Source organism: Pyricularia grisea (genome assembly GCF_004355905.1).
Source record: "Pyricularia grisea strain NI907 chromosome Unknown Pyricularia_grisea_NI907_Scaffold_1, whole genome shotgun sequence".
NCBI lineage: Eukaryota > Fungi > Ascomycota > Sordariomycetes > Magnaporthales > Pyriculariaceae > Pyricularia > Pyricularia grisea.
This window is the reverse complement of record NW_022156716.1, coordinates 1,785,582-1,802,492: the sequence shown is the minus strand read 5'-3', so window position 1 is coordinate 1,802,492 and position 16,911 is coordinate 1,785,582. Positions and strand designations below refer to the sequence as shown.

Genomic DNA, 16,911 nt, shown 5'->3' with positions numbered 1-16,911 from the left:
ACCCAGACCAGGTTCAGCTGTGTGTCCCGCGCGACTGCCCCAACGTGAGGTTTTCATCCAGATTGCTTCTTGGTCTATCGGCTCTCCGTGATTTTACTTTTGATTTTACCCGTCGCCTTTAGAGTAATTCTATTGCTAGAGAAGCGCCTTAACCTTTGCGGGGTGCATGTTTTTGAACGGCTCTGCTTACCTGGTCAGATTGACCAATCTTCTATCTCTGATGGTTGGCATTACAGACAGATCTTCGAGGATCTGATTCAGCCACAGCGAGAGAAATATTTACCATATCATCATCTGAACAATCATTACCACACTGACTTTCTTCAGAGAATCAGTCGTCTGATGTCAGATTAACCGCTCGCCAAGACAAAGCCGTGTTCGTGGCTATCTGCAGGGACAAAATTTCCTTCGGGACAAGTTACGAACCCGAGGATCGCGAAAGATTCGGCCAACAAAACCTATACAATGGAGAGAGAAGCCACCATTGACGAAGCACGACGCGACGACACCATCCCCAAGATGAACATCGCAAAACCTCCCGGTACGGTAAACGCCGCTCCTCGACGCATTGTTACAGCACCGGTTCACTCGCAGGCCTCCCGGCCCGATGTAGCGCCCTCAGCTCCACAACCCGGAGGCATCGAGACACTCTATAGCCATCCCTCTGTCAAAATAATAGCCTTCACAGCCGGACCTCGCGTTTTTGATAGCCTAGGTCGGAAGGTATCGTCTCCAATAGAGGTTGAACCGGGTTCTTTGTCTTGGTCTTCCCAGTTGGAGCGGACAATTGCCGTCGGTAAGTCTGCTCCTTATCGACATCTAGAAAATTCGTTGCATGTGCTCTGTGCTGACCTTTGATGGCAATTTTCACGCGCATAGGTCCATTTAGAATATATCGTGCTCCTGGCTCAGTTGCCTTCCTCAACTGCGGCTCCGCGCTACAGCCAATCCTACCCAAAAGCCAGTGTTGGTGTATCGACGAATGCTCGAGTAAATTTGTGCTTCAGATAAGACGTCCGCAGTACTGGCGCATCGAGATCGCCGTCGATGTCGAAAAGGCCCAGGCTCTCCGCGATGTTTTTGAGAAAATTTTGCAGTTTGAGAAAACACCATGTCCGTTTCAACGAGCGTTTACGGTTGAACTGCCAGAACGACCGCAACAGTCGGTCAAGAAGCGCCCCTGGACGCCTGTTCAGCGGAAGCCATCATTACAGTTTCCACCAACTCCAGTTACGCCTGAGGCCGAACCACCGATCGCACTGATGGGGAAGAGGAGCAGTGACTTTTACAAGCAGACAAGCGGCTCGCCAGCTGAAAATGCGACAACGCCGACTTTGCCTGCGATTCAGAAGATAAGGAGGAAGAATAGTGCATTCACCCAAACGGAAGGCTCGGAGGAAACTCCCACGCCGACTCTAACGCCCGCTCTGACGCCGACCCTGAAAGCGACTGTACAGGAAAATGTGGAGGTGGAGTCTCTGTCGCAAGGCCCGTCGAAGACGAACATTGAGCCCAAAGCAGAGGTACCAGACGAGGTCCTCGCCGTTGATGCAACGGCTGCGATTACCCGGCAGCATCTAGGCTTTCAAGCCAGCCGATCCGTTACTGCTCCACCACAGCTGTCACTAATGACGCCTTCATCAAAGCCTCCCACTGAAACATGTGAGCTGGCAGAGCCACAGGCCGAGTATACCGAAGAGCAGAATTCGGAACTGAATTCACCAACAGACTCCTCGGCTTCTTTCCATAGCCTTCAGAGCTGGCATTCTTCCAAGGGCCCGCTCCCTCCTTCACCACCACTTTCTAATCCTAATTCACCAAGAACGTTTCCCTATCCTCATGAAAACATCCCGTTACCGCCACCCGTTTCCTCTAGAGTGGAGCTGGAAGATAAGGAGCCCCCAATGACCGCATTGAGGCAGAGCTTTGTTGAAGGCGACCTGAGTCCTATGAGGGCTCCTCATGAGGATGCTAGCGTGGATGAGTCGAGCCTTAAGGACCAGTCTGTTTCCGTCTCTAGCGATTGCGCATCCGAGACTTCAATTTCCCATGCATCCTCTTGTGAGGATACCTCTCAGCGACCACACACACCGGCAACCGCTGCCAGTGCCTCTACGGATCTGAGCCGCAGGCCTCGCATTAGACATCGCCCTACGACAAGCAGCATCTCTGTCAGCCGAGCACTCTCCCCTCTCCCATCGGCCGCCAACCTTTTCTCCCCTCACAACAAGTTCAGAGCCCTTGGCCGCCCTACGACCCGGCTCCAAGCTGTCAGCCGAATCCCTGGGGCCATCATTCACAAGACATGCGAAATACTTCTTTCCCCTCCCAGCCATTTGATCAGCCTGATGCTCAACGTCGCAGCGCGTATCACAGGTGGCGAGTGGCGAGGGTTTGTATTTGGTGTCGGCGAGTCTGGTGAACAGATCCCCGTGCATTGGGATTACTCGGACAGCAGCGACACGGGCAGCACTACCGGCCGTTGCTGGGAGGTAAATGATGATGACAATGCAGAGGGTGATGCGGCGCAGTCGTGGCAAGAGAGTCGCATCTCGGCCACGGACGCCGGCAAGGCAACGACAGAAACTGCACTCGCCACCAATGAATCCGCTGCCGATGATTGCCAGAGCTGGGAAGTCGACTAGGGGCGATTTTTCGGAATGGCCGATAACTTGCGCGAAATTCCTTGAGTCACTACTGGGGCCGAGTCCCCTGGAGAGACGGAGGAAAGAGAGAGAGAGAGAGAAAGAAAAAAGGCTGGCAACATTATTGCGTCTCACTTTTATTGAGGTATGCCCGCCACCCTGTCGTTGCACAGTTGGAGCATCTCCGAGACTTAAATCTTGCCCATACTTGGTTAAAAGTGATCTTGAGTCACTTGATGTACTATATATGTTGTATGACCAAATTTGTTGTTTTTGTATATTTGCACTCGCAGGATCGGATGGGGCATTTGGAGGTCTTGGTTGTCTTGGTTGCATTTGGTTCATCTCATGTCTTGGTTCTTTTCGGTGTTTTGACGGCCTATACTGCCAAATTTTGCAGAACCGATTTTCTCACTTATTTCTCCTCATCGGTGCATGTCACCAATTCCTGGCTTCGGGTCCGGGATATAATACAAACTATTTGATCTTCAAGTATTGGTTAGAATATATCAAATTGTGATGCGTTTTGGAGAAAACGATTCTGTTCTGAAGCCGTGACAAAATCTCAGACTGTTGAAAAAAACAAGGTCGAAGGCCTGAGAAGGGATCCGGTACTATTCGTAAAAACGGCCAAGCCCTATTATTCTATCTAGCATCATGCCTCGTTTTGCACAGATATTTCCTATTGAGCGGCCTGTAAGCATGAACACCCCATGTCTCTCAGCCTAACCTCCTAATAAACTCAGCGCTAGGTCTAGACGCTTCCATACTCGGGCGCATGCTCGCGCTCGAGCTGCGTCTTCGACGGGCACGCTGCTCGCCCGGGTCCGAGGGATGCAGTCCCGATGATTTCGCAAACATGTTCAGAATGTCGGTCAAGGAGATGACGCCAGTAAGTCGCCCAGACAGGTGAGCGCCAGGTAGCGCCGCGGCCGGCACCGACGAGCTTACCGGCGGCGGAAGTGTGCTAGTCGGGACGGCCGAGGGTATCACTATAGTAGAGCCGGTCGAAGTCGCCGTGGACAGCGCGGGCGTTCCTGAGGCGGTAGATGTGGCTGTTTGCGTGGTCGATGTGGCCCCTGCAACTTGACCTGATGAGGCAGACGACACTGGTTGTAATAGGGGCGTGCCAGGCACGCTTGGAGATGGCGACGGACTCTCGACAACCCACATTCGATGACTTTGAGTAGCCGTGAGCTTTGCGACGGTATGGGCGAGAGTAGAGTACGGGTTGACATAGAAGACGGGGAACGAGTCTTGGCCCCTTTCCACACCCCTCTCGGTGAGAATGACGCTGATGAAGTGCATGCAGGTTGACTCTAGCAAGGGCATGCTAGCGGCCGAAGTCAGAAGTCGTACATCGGCAGTACTAATGTTGCCCACTACGTTCATGCCATTGTCAACGACAGCAACGGATGTGAGGCCTTCGTTGTTCATCAGCGTCAGGGCCTCAGCAAGAGGCCTGTCGGCACTACAGAAAGATTAAAGTCAGCACCTGAAGGTATCTTGACAAGCAATGGCAAAGTTTCATGTATTTTTTGAACACTCACTTGATGGCAATGATTTGGTGAGTTCCCAGCTTCAGATCGCGTAGTGGTACTGGATATAACCTGTCGATTTCAGGGAACGAAACACCTTCCTCCCAGAAAAATCCCAAAACCTTAAGTTGACTCAGAACACCAATTACACCTCCATCACCGGTGGTGACGACGACTCGATGGATACCGCTTCCCAGCACCTCGACGCCCCTGGCTAAGGGTTCATCGGCAGGGAACGTGACGAGAACTTCTTTGCGACAGATAGGCTGAATATCGCGTAGCGGAATTGCCACCCTATCTCGAGCCTTTCTGGCTATTTCATCGTATAAGGCGACTTGTTCATCATCCTCGGGATGAGCCAGACCAACAACGACGAGGATGTACGCATTGAGGTCATTGTAGTCAAAGGTAGACACAGGCGTCTTGTCTGTACTCTTCTCCCGGACGAGGACAACATTTGCTGGGGAGCTCCTCAGAAGTAACTATTTCCCAAAAAAAGAGAGAATCATTATCAGCTGTCTGTGTTTGGTTGATAACCCATCCTGGGTTGGTTTGAATTTAGTTGTGTAGTTCACGAACCATCGTAGCCTCCTCGACGCTCGTGTCGAGATCCGCCCACTTGACGTCATCCTGCGTAACAAGCTCTCCGACGGCTACATCGCGCCAGTCCCGATTCGCAAATAGGGGATTGGGCTGTTTGGAGGAGGGGTTCTTGAGGAGGAGTTCCTGTATGGCAGATTGTGAGAGAGACAGGTGTCTCTGTGCCCGGGGCGAAGGAGGCGGGTTTCTCAGGTTTTCAGCAAAGCTCTGGCGATGCGTGGGGATGTGACTCGGGGTTCTGTGTGAGCCAGAACCATTGCCAATGCTACCCTGATGCGAGTTCGAGCGCTGTTGCTGATCGATCGGAATTGGGATTGGGCTTGACGCACCCACAGGAGCGGCAGAATTGTCGGCCTTGTCCATGACAAGAGCTTCTCGGTAGAGACGTGGTTGGACGACTGGTGTTGGTCAAATGACGTGGGGGTGGTGGGTGAAGTTTTACGTTTAAATCGACTATGATTACTCCAGCTGTGTCGCGCAAATCCGAATCTGTATTATTTGGCTTGCTCGCAATGCTAGGTACAGATCTAGAAAGCAGAATTGTTGGTTTCGTGATGTTAAGGATGATGGCCCCCTCAACGATGCAATGCAAAAGAAAGTATTGATACCGTGCGATGTAACTACGCGGTGACATGAAAACGAATGTTCCAGGTGGTCTGCGCTTGTGATCGAGATGCCGGCCAGTTCGAAGCTGTCCCAACCCGACTCTACCCCGCTGTTCACAATAGATGTGGATACGCGCAGCTGTCATCGTTGCTCATCGCCCGCCCACCGCAACGACGGTTTACATCCGCGCCCCCCTGTCAGAGTGCCCCGCAGTTATTTATGAATATAAGTACAAGTAGTAGGGCAACGAGCATGCAGGCATAAATCGCGATGGCAACGCACAGCAAAGTTAAAAGTAGGCCAGATAGCTGTATTTAGCTTTTCGGGCCAGAATTCGATAGGCTGGAAAGACTAGATAGAGCTGCTTAGCATAAGCAAAACACTTTGCATAGTTACTCAGTTTTATTTGTGGCCCAAGATAGACATGCAGAATAAACAAGCATATGGCTCAACGAGAGATGAAGACTAGACTCACAGCTGCCCGAAACTTGTAGGCATCTTAGCGAACGCTCAATCAGATGGTACGTGATATGCGATCTTGGGTCTCATAGTATTCCTTCATCCCTTTTTATCCATCCCTTAATGTACGTCGTTTGACCTTGTTTTTGGACAGTGACTGAGCACAGGGAGAAAAACCCTTAAACCCACTTGAGTCAATCCAATCCCCCTCCCTTTCTCTATGCCCCCTGTCCAAGTATGTTTTGGTGTGCGATTGTGGATCCACCCGTTTTTGTAGGACAAAGTGGGATACTATTTTTTTTTTTTTTATGGGCGCTCAAATGTTCCTCCACAACCCCTCGAGAACCCCGCTGTCTCTTTGACGAAAACAATCAAATCACGGCGAGCATGCAAGCGACGCGCCCTTTGCTGGCATAACACACTCATCGGTGAGTCGAACAATTCTGCGGCACACAATTCCTTGCTGGCCATTCACACTGCCTTTTGTCCACCCTGTTTATTGCGTTTCCTGCTCCTTCTCAGCTTGAACGCGTAGACAATCTCTGGCTTTACACTACTGCTTAGCTGCTCTTTGGTCGTCCACATAACAAAAAATCACCACAAAAAGTTACCACCTCAAACTTCTCAAGGCTGACCTCCAGCCTCCTACATCAGGCAACTTCGCTCGATTGCGTACACATATTTCTTTTTATATTGGTGCCGAATAGCCTACTCGATCGGACGATCAGCGGCGCATCATGTCGCTCCTCCCCGCCGAGGTCACGGCCGAGCTTGGCCAACTTCTGGAGGCTCTGCAGTCCCCCGACAATGCCGTTCGATCGCAGGCGGAGGACCACCTCCAGAACAACTGGACTGTGACAAGACCTGAGGTGCTGCTCATGGGTCTTGTCGAGTTGATAGGTGCACAGGCCAATACCACTACTGTAAGTGGCCTAGACCGCTGGCAATGCGTCGCGCCGCATTCCATACCCGACGTGGTCAAAATAGATTCGGCAGTTTTTGACAAATGGCTGGGCAGATACGGTCTTCATCCGCTGTGATCTTCCGGAGGATTGCAGGAAAAACGCGCAAAAATGACAAGGGCGAAAGCGTAGACACGTACATCTCGCTGGCCAAGGACCAGGCCGAAGTAATCCGACAGAAACTCCTTCAGACTTTGGCTTCGGAGACGGACCGCGGCGTGCGCAACAAAATCAGTGATGCTGTTGCAGAGGTTGCCCGGCAATGCAGCGATAATGGTGCGTACAACAAAGCCATTCTCAGTCTGGCTGCGTACTGACTTTTACCGTATCTACAGGCATTTCATGGCCAGACCTTTTGGCAGCGCTCTTCCAGCTCAGCATGGCACCTGATGCTGGAAAGAGAGAGATTTCATTCAGAGTTTTCGCAACAACGCCTGGAATCATTGAGAAGCAGCATGAGGAAAGCGTTGCCCAGGCCTTCTCCACGGCATTCAAAGATGACACAGTCGCTGTAGGTCACCTCAAACCATGCTTCTTCCGAGGTTGCACTGCAAAATCTGACTATACATCGCTTTAGGTTCGCCTGGCAGCAATGGAGGCCTTTGCCGCTTTCTTTAGGGGAATGACGAAGAAGAACCAGACCAAATATTTCGGCCTCCTTCCTGAAGTATTGAACATTTTGCCACCTATCAAAGAATCACAAGAATCCGACGATCTCAGCAAGGCTTTGACAGCCCTCATCGATCTAGCCGAGATCTCACCCAAGATGTTCCGCCAACAATTCAACCACTTAGTTCAATTCAGCATTTCGGTCATCCAAGACAAGGAACTCGACGACATTTGCCGCCAGAATGCCTTGGAACTCATGGCGACCTTTGCTGACTACGCCCCTTCCATGTGCAAGAGGGACCCCAACTATACGAATGATATGATTACACAGTGTCTGAGTCTGATGACCGACTTGGGCGAGGATGACGATGACGCTGCAGAGTGGCTTGCGTCAGAAGAGGTACGTGGAAACCCTTCACTGCGCCAAAGGGGCTTTTGTGAATCTGACCGATTTCTCGTCTTTAGCTTGACCAGGATGAATCCGACCTCAACCATGTGGCAGGAGAGCAATGTATGGATAGGTTAGCCAACAAATTGGGAGGCCAAACCATCCTCGCCCCGACCTTCAACTGGCTGCCTCGCATGATGTCTTCACCTGTTTGGAGAGATCGCCATGCTGCTCTTATGGCCATCTCAGCCATATCAGAGGGTTGCCGCGATCTTATGATTGGTGAGCTCAACCAGGTTTTGGAGCTCGTTGTGCCAGCTCTCAAAGACGCACACCCTCGTGTCAGGTGGGCTGGGTGCAACGCCCTCGGCCAGATGAGCACGGATTTTGCGCCGACCATGCAGAAGGAGCACCATGAGGTAGTTATGAAGGCCATCATCCCGGTGCTTATCTCTCCCGAGCCGCGCGTCAAGTCACACGCCGCTGCTGCCCTCGTCAACTTCTGTGAAGAGGCAGAGAAGAGTATCTTGGAGCCTTATCTAGACGACCTCCTCTCGCATCTTTTCCAACTTCTGCAGAACGAGAAGCGATACGTACAGGAGCAGGCCCTGTCGACGATTGCGACAATTGCAGATGCTGCGGAGCAAGCCTTTTCCAAGTATTACGATACTTTGATGCCCCTTTTGGTCGGCGTTCTCAACCGAGAGGGAGAGAAGGAATTCCGACTATTGCGTGCCAAGGCCATGGAGTGCGCTACTCTGATTGCACTGGCGGTTGGCCGTGAGAGGCTCGGAAACGACGCGCTAACTCTGGTCCAGCTGCTCGCCACGGTGCAGTCCAACATCACAGATGCGGACGACCCTCAAGCACAATACCTTATGCACTGCTGGGGCCGCATGTGCCGTGTTCTTGGCCAAGACTTCCTGCCATTCCTTCACAACGTTATGCCGCCCCTGTTGGAGCTTGCAACAGCCAAGGCCGACATTCAACTGCTTGACGACGAGGACCAGGTCGAACAAATATCTCAGGAGGATGGTTGGGAGCTGGTACCCGTCAAAGGCAAGATGATTGGGATCCGCACAAGCACCATGGACGACAAGCACATGGCCATTGAGTTGCTTGTTGTTTATGCGCAGGTTTTGGAGGCTGGTTTTGCACCTTATGTTCCTGAGATTATGGAGAAGGTGGCCATTCCGGGACTGGCTTTCTTCTTCCACGACCCTGTGCGGTTCATCTCGGCTAAGTTGGTCCCTCAACTACTTGGGTCGTACAAGAAGGCCTATGGCCCCACCTCTAACGAGCTTGCTGGCCTTTGGGCCGGTATCGTGGACAAGCTCCTGGAGGTTCTCTCGGCTGAGCCCGCCATCGACACCCTTGCCGAGATGTACCAGTGTTTCTACGAATCTGTGGAAGTTGTCGGCTCTCAGTGCATGAAGGACGAGCAAATGACCAAGTTCATTGACTCTGTTCAATCGACGTTAGAGGACTACAGAGATCGCGTTAACCAACGTGCAGAAGACAAAGAGGGTGTGACAGCGGAGGATGCGGAGGACCTGGCCGAGGACATCCTGATGGCCATTGAAGATGATCAGACGCTGCTTTCCGACATGAACAAGGCATTCCATGTCGTGTTCAAGTACCACGGATCCTCTTTCCTCAGGCATTGGGAACGCCTTATGCCTACATATGAATCCTTCCTCAAATCCTCGGAGACGACGCAAAGACAATGGGGTCTCTGCATTATGGACGATGTTCTCGAATACTGCGGAGCTGACAGTATCCACTACGCCAACTACATCAGCCAACCCCTGCTGGATGGCTGCCGGGATCAAAACGCGGCTATCAGGCAAGCAGCAGCCTATGGTATAGGTGTTGCAGCTCAGAAAGGTGGTGCAGCTTGGGCGCAGTTCCTAGGTGGCGCTCTGGAGTATTTGTTCCAGGCTGCACAAGTTCCTGAGCCGCGAAGCGAAGAGAATGTTTACGCTACTGAAAATGCGTGTGCTGCGATAGCCAAGATTCTCCACTTCAACTCATCAACCGTTCAAAATGTAGACGGTATTATCGCTCAGTGGCTTGGCACACTTCCGGTCACAAACGACGAGGAGGCAGCGCCGTATGTTTACGCATACCTTGCTGAACTGATTGACAAGTGAGTACATTCCTGGAAGTTTTAGGCTCACAAAAGAACCCAAGAGTCCAATTTAATGTTAACTAACCCGGTTGATCCCGCAACATAGGCAACATCCCGCTGTTATCAGCCAACCGGACAAGGTTTTCATATACACCGCCCAGGGGCTTGAGTCTGATACGCTTACCGGTCAGACAGCCATCAGGGTGGTTGCTGCGGTCAAGCAGCTTATCACTGCCAGCAACATGGACCCGACGCAGCTTTTGCAACAGTTTGCGCCCGAGGCCCAGCAAACCATACTTCGTTACTTCAACAACTAGGTTTGATTGGGTTCCGCTTCAGATCAAGCCTAACCGCCCATGCCTGTAGACGCACAAGAGTTGGGTATCTTGCTTGTTGCTATAAGCCGTTGGCTCATTTCAGATGTACCAAGCCGTATTTCCGACGAAAGGACAAAGGTTGGTACTCGGGAGTATGCCGATACTCGGGGTACCGAAAGACTCTCCGAGTCGAGGAGGGTCGTGAGCTATTTACCAAAGAGCGTATGGGCTGCAAAATGAGCTGGGGTCAGCTCAACAGCCTCACTTGTCGACGAGTATGAGCAGAATGCGGGGGCTACAGAGTATGTAGAGAGAAGGACAGGAGTTTACGGTTTATTTGAAAGATGCCGTTTCATCGGCCCAGGATATCCTTAAGCTAATTTCAGCCCCCAGGGCATAAAGGGAGTTGAAGCTTGTGGCAGTTAGAAGGGGTTCTAGGGTGGCGCTGCTCCCAAAGTCGCCCACAACATGGATGGGCTCGCATCGCAATTTTGATTGTCAGGAAAAAAAAAATGAATAATGAATCAGAGGTTTTCAATTCACTGCGTCAAGAGAAGATTGCCTTTTGACAAAGTCTGTAAAAACACGTTGAACCGTCCTTTCCTAGCTCCAGAAGCAGGGATTATGCTGGCCATGGATACAAACATCGGCTGCGCAGTAATCTAGGTTCGTTGCAGCTGTCTCGGTCATCTTACCCACCCTGCCCCCAGCTGAGATATTTTGTCGGCCGAGAAGTACAATATGGTCTTGCCTGCATTTGGCACATGCGTGTGGGTGGTCGATAACCAGTGTGTGAGGTGCGGTAATGTCACTGCACTTGGATCTGATTGGTCCCGAAGTTGGGGAAGTATGGACACGTACAGGTGGGGTGAAACCCAAAGCTCAGGGTGGGGTCCTGCTGCTTCCCAAGTTCCCAGCAATCATTCCCGTGTTCGATATGGCATGCCCCGTAGCGCAGGAGGAGTAAACCAACTAAGTACCTTACTTTACCTTAGCTACCGACCTAATTACCATACCTACGGCAATTTAGCATTGATAGACGCAAGGAAGGGGTAGAAGCTAAAAGCATCAAAATTGAGGACAAAAAATCCATGACGACGAGTTCGGCACTCGAATATTTCTTTTCTTCCGATCGACCCTGACACGAATTGCCCCTTAGCGAGTTTTACGATAAAAATTCTGGCAGACATTATTTTTCAAGTCTGGAGCCTTATTTGCCCAACCCAAAACGCCACATAGTCAGGAGTGAATACATGGTCGTTTTTTATTCTTATTCTTATTATATATATATATATATATATATATTTTTTTTGCCGCTTGTTCTACTCGGTTCTGCCGTACCTCCGCCCTGATCGACCGAAGAAATACATACAACAAAACTGTCCGTTTCCCGTGCCCTTTAGCACATTTGACGGGTCTGCGCCGACCTCACCAATAACCGACAGCGCCGCATTCTATGCAACCCAGTGACGCAACAACTTCATTTTCACTCTCGACTCGACCCAAAGGATTTTTCCTTATCCGGACCCACGAAATTGGTATTCCAATCGACGCCCGCCGAACACGGAATTGTTTGTCATCGACAATCGCAAACTGCGCAGGTTCACCGCCCGGCGGGGGGTTCAAGGGAAAGAGTGCGCTTTACTCTTTATAGGTAAGCAAACTATCCCCATCCCAGGTATCCATCCATCAATCACCCATCAACCACGACGCTTTGCCACCTCGGCCAGCAAGCAAACCCGCCAGTAACAGGCTCGGCGGTAGAAGGTATCGGTGTTGACGTCCGTCTCCCATTTTCTACTTTCCAGACTCACATTGCGAATTTGCAACTTGGTGCAACATTGATCCCTGCGACGAATCGCGACCCTCCCTCGAACCTGGTCACTCCCCGCCAAGCGACAAATACCACCATACACACATCATCTATCGAGCCCGATCTGGGAGAGTTTGATTTGGCGGGAGTCTTTGGATGCGCGACCTATGGGCAAGCAAGCCCGCCGCCGGGTACCCACTTCATCGGATGAGATATTCTTACAGAGTCAGGGTTCTCGTCTGAGCCTACTGGAACAACTTACGGTTATTGGGGGGCGAAAGACGGATCGCCGGGGTCATATCATATTGCGGTACATGCCGCTCCCCCAACCTGGTGAAGTCGACCAGTCACTAGGCTCTGAGCCATACGTGGAGATCCTCGACCAAGCCATAACTGCGACATGAACAACAATTATTACGGTACGCAGCTCACCGCTGAGCAGCTGCAGCGCCAACAACTCGCCAACCAGCAGCAGCAGCGCCAACAGCGACAGCAACGGCACCATCAACAACAACAACAGCAACAGCAGCAGCATCGTCAACAGCAGCATCAGCGACAGCAATATCAGAATGCCGGACAACAACAGACGGCGGTCATTGGGGGCAGGTCGCAGATGGGCCAAGACGACCCCATGTCTGCCATAGCCGACTCTCCGATGTTGGATGGGGACTCTTTTGACGATATCATTCGTGAAAATACTCACGAACTTCAAAGGCGACGGAGCATTACTCATCCGTATTCTCCACAAGCTTTAGAGTACGATGGGCGGCGGCTTTCGATGTTGGAATTTGGCAACAACAATGATGCCTTCAACTATCATTTTGGAAATATGAACTCCCTACAAGAAAACCCGATGGGAAATGGCTTCAACATGGGAAACTCGGCCATGGGCAACATGGGACTGTCAAACTCAGCTACTGGTCAATATGATCAAGGAAACACCAACATGGGTATGATGGGCATGTCTGACTCGAACGATTTCTCGACCCTGTCGCCCGAGATGCTCGGAAACATGGTTGCTTTCTCGTCCTTGAATATGAACCCCGTGACAACGAGCCCGACAAGTATGGGCCCGATGTTCTCATCAGGGCAACTCGGAGATCAGTACATGAACAATACGGTTTCAATGGATAACATGGGCTCCGATGGATTTGGTATGAACATGCTGCCAGACACCCTTCCAACCACCAATGACACAAGAAGAATGATGAACACGCAGGACGACGACTCGGATATGCTCAACTCTGGGCAGAATTTTAATTCAAACACTGGGCCGGCCCCGGATGGAGCCCATATGCAAGCAGCTATTAACATGCAGGGCCCAGCGGCACCCATGCCGATCAAAAACACACCACAGGTGCCCGCTGGGCCACACGGAGCTTCCGATTTGTCTTCGGCCAGAGACGCCACAGCACTTTCAACTCCGCCGGCGAATATAGGGCCTTCAACGACGCCATCCGGTGGGGTTCCAAAAACCAAGAGCATATACTCAAAGACAGGATTCGACATGGTTAGGGCGTTGTACATGGTTGCGACTAGAAAAAACCCTCAAATCAACCTCGGGGCCGTCGACATGTCATGCGCCTTTGTGGTTTCTGACATTAACTTGCCTGACTGCCCTATCATTTATGTCTCGAGCAACTTCCAGAACCTAACAGGCTACAGCGAGCATGAAATCATTGGCAAAAACTGCCGTTTTCTACAAGCTCCAGATGGTCAGGTGGAGGCAGGGGTGAAGAGGGAGTTTGTCGCGGATGACGCAGTCTTCAGCCTCAAAAAGGCCATTGCTGAACGCAAGGAGATCCAGCAGAGTCTGATCAACTACCGCAAAGGTGGCAAGCCGTTCCTCAACCTGCTCACCATGATTCCCATCCCGTGGGAGGAACAGGAGCTCCGTTATTATATAGGTTTCCAAATCGACGTTGTAGAGTGTCCAGATGCTATCGCTCAGCAAGAGTTTGGCGGGCAGATGCAGATCAACTACAGGCATATGGATATGGGCCAATACATATGGACTGGTCCGCCTCCGGGAGCCGATGCAACTTTAGCGCCGGAGCAAGACAGCAGTCAAACACTATCAGCCGACGACGTCTCGGGACTGCTGCGGCAGGCTAAGCCCCAAGGCCTGGCCTCTGACTGGCACCGCCAATCCTGGGACAAGATGCTTCTCGAAAATTCGGACGATGTCGTACACGTTTTGTCGCTGAAGGGAACCTTTCTTTACCTGTCACCATCGTGCAAGAAGGTACTTGGGTACGACGCGGCTGAGCTCGTGGGACCCAATACGCAGGGTACTGGACTCATGTCAATATGCCATCCGTCAGATCTCATACCTGTTATGAGGGAGCTCAAGGATGCAACAACGACGAATCCGATCGTCAACACAGTCTATCGTATCTCTCGAAAAAAGGCAGGATACACGTGGTTCGAGAGCCACGGCACCCTATGTGTTGAGCCCGGCAAAGGCCGGAAGTTCATCATTCTGGTTGGACGCCAGCGACCCGTCTATCACCTGAGCAAGAAAGATGTGGAGGCGAACGGCGGCATTGGTGATAGCGAACTGTGGACCAAGCTATCCGTATCGGGAATGTTCCTGTTTGTATCATCTCATGTCCGGTCTCTGCTCGACTTGCAACCTCAAGATCTCGTGGGCACGAGCATACAAGATCTCATGCGGAAAGAGTCAAGGGCAGAGTTCGGGCGCACAATAGAGAAAGCGCGTAAGGGCAAGATTGTGACGTGCAAACACGAGGTACAGAATCGCAGGGGCCAGGTCTTGCAGGCGAGCACGACTCTATACCCTGGTGACACACCTGTAGGCCAAAAACCTACCTTCATCCTGGCACAGACGAAGTTGGTGAAGGCGTCTTCGAGGTCGAGTGCCTCGGCGACTAGTGGCAGAAAATCTCAGCAGAGCGCGGCCAATTCCGAGCCGGGCGTGGCTGCCGAAGGAAGTGTGACCCCGGCAGACAGATCGGTGTCCACAGATGCCCTCTCAAGTACTGTGTCCAAGGACAGAACATCCGCAACACCAAGCAAGGGCCAAGAGAGCTCTACCACAACCAGCGATCAGGCAGCTACGGGACTGCCTCTCAACTACCCCAAACCTGATGACAATATCTTCGTTGAGCTGGGGCCGACGCGCTGCACAAGCTGGCAGTACGAACTGCGCCAGATGGAGAAGGACAACCGATTGTTGGCCGAGGAGTTGGGTCAGCTGCTCTCCAACAAGAAGAAGCGGAAACGACGGAGAAGCGCCGGGTTGGTGCGTGACTGCGCCAACTGTCACACTCGGAGCACGCCAGAGTGGCGCAGGGGGCCGAGCGGGCAACGTGATCTATGTAACAGCTGCGGCCTTAGATGGGCCAAACAGGTAAGTGGCAGTGGTTCTCTAAAGGCGTTGGGTTGATAATTTTTTTTTCCACCTTTGAGGCCCCGGATCAAATCATATAACTAACGGTGTGCCCATTGTGCAGGTCGGACGAGTATCACCTCGGACGTCATCCAGAGGAGGCGGAACCAAGGAAGACTCGAACAGTAGGAAGTCGAATTCTCCGTCACATCAGTCGCCGCTTCAACGTGAATTTTCATCGGATGGAAACGCGGCAAACAACTCTCCGTCTTCGAATCAAGCTGTAGCCGCGTCAGCCTCGGACGCCGCGGACGCAGGATCAAGCGCCGGCGTAACCCCCACCGTCGGTGCTTCTCAAGGCTCTATGCCACCGCAGAGCCAGCCTCTTCTGGAGGGTGGCAGCGGGTACGGCGGCAGCGGCATGGAGATGACTTCAATTTGCGAGGAGTAGGATATTCTATTGACATAACTTTTCCATCATACTCGGCCACGGCTCCTTGGGGATTTTCGGTTAGAGCGACGACGACTACGACGACCCTTAGTGCGTTGGCCGCCATTCACCAACTATTATTTGATCGGTTGGCCTGAGTGGTCTTCCACTTTTTCTTTTCATGAACACACCCAAGAATATCAGACAAGGAACACGATGGTTTGCGCATTTAATCCCTGTTTGACTTGGACTCATCCCTCCCGTCCGTTTTCTGGGCTCAACTAGCATTACAGCCTACAGTCAGACCTATGATGGAAAGCACGCGTGGACAGCTAGTCTTATCCCGAATCTACAAAGGCCCGTGTCGGGCCATTTAAATTACTGCCTGGGTAATATCTTTATTGGTTTCAGGTACAGATACCCAAGAAAATTCGGGAGCGTTCTTTTTTTTTTTTTTTTCTATAATCTTTTATCACCATCATACCCATATCCAGGGGCGTCTGGTTGGCTTTTAGGCCATGTGTTCGGAACTCGGTATATATGCCCTTCTAGTCCATTCAAACAAGCTGTTATCGTTTACTTTTTTTATATTGTGTTTTTCTTTGCAGCATGAGCGTTTTTAAGGACATGGGTGTGCTAGGAGAGTGTACATTTTGATAGCGCCGGATCGGGATAGCAAAGCGGGATGGTTGACGGACTTTGGGAGGTGTTATGTCTTTTTTTTATTGGTTTTTTCCCCTCATTGTTCTATTCCGTCTTCTACAAGACGATCTTTGGTTGGTGAGGTTGGTAGGCTTAAAGTTGGTACGACTTGAGCTGAAAACTATTCCAGAAACAAGCTAAGACCCATTTTGAGCAATGATGACGCCGCTGTCGTATGTTTGTGTTGGATTGTTTCCCCATTGTTGTGCTCGGGTGGTGGCTTTGGCTTGACTGACCCCCTTATAACCCCCTGGACTAGAACTACCTAGTCTAGTCGCCAAGTCGCTCACCACCTTGAAAGATAGACCCTAACCCTCTTCAGTTTATTCTGGGAACAATGAATGCGCAAGCCATGGGGG

General features: G+C 51.5%; 4 protein-coding genes across 4 annotated transcripts; 3 read left to right on the top strand and 1 right to left on the bottom strand.

Annotated features, from left to right (window-relative positions):
• The first annotated feature begins 328 nt into the window (after positions 1–328).
• Positions 329–2,813, top strand: PgNI_00487 (uncharacterized protein). The gene is made up of 2 exons (XM_031120567.1): positions 329–796; positions 880–2,813. The coding sequence occupies exons 1-2, from the start codon at positions 466–468 to the stop codon at positions 2,643–2,645; spliced, it is 2,097 nt and encodes a 698-aa protein (XP_030986608.1). The 5' UTR covers positions 329–465; the 3' UTR covers positions 2,646–2,813.
• On the bottom strand, positions 2,672–5,355 carry PgNI_00486 (uncharacterized protein). Its single transcript, XM_031120566.1, has 3 exons — positions 4,763–5,355; positions 4,196–4,665; positions 2,672–4,116 (listed from the first exon to the last, which is right to left on the bottom strand). Exons 1-3 carry the CDS (start codon positions 5,144–5,146, stop codon positions 3,366–3,368), a joined length of 1,605 nt encoding a protein of 534 aa, XP_030986609.1. The 5' UTR covers positions 5,147–5,355; the 3' UTR covers positions 2,672–3,365.
• Positions 5,356–6,193: 838 nt separating this feature from the next.
• On the top strand, positions 6,194–10,843 carry PgNI_00485 (uncharacterized protein). The gene is made up of 7 exons (XM_031120565.1): positions 6,194–6,276; positions 6,503–6,771; positions 6,867–7,086; positions 7,146–7,321; positions 7,388–7,819; positions 7,885–9,956; positions 10,045–10,843. The coding sequence occupies exons 2-7, from the start codon at positions 6,586–6,588 to the stop codon at positions 10,253–10,255; spliced, it is 3,297 nt and encodes a 1,098-aa protein (XP_030986610.1). The 5' UTR covers positions 6,194–6,276; positions 6,503–6,585; the 3' UTR covers positions 10,256–10,843.
• Positions 10,844–12,468: 1,625 nt separating this feature from the next.
• On the top strand, positions 12,469–16,275 carry PgNI_00484 (uncharacterized protein; the record flags this gene model as incomplete). The annotated part of the gene is made up of 2 exons (XM_031120564.1): positions 12,469–15,441; positions 15,545–16,275. 2 exons carry the CDS (start codon positions 12,469–12,471, stop codon positions 15,869–15,871), a joined length of 3,300 nt encoding a protein of 1,099 aa, XP_030986611.1. The 3' UTR covers positions 15,872–16,275.
• Between the last annotated feature and the right edge of the window lie 636 nt (positions 16,276–16,911).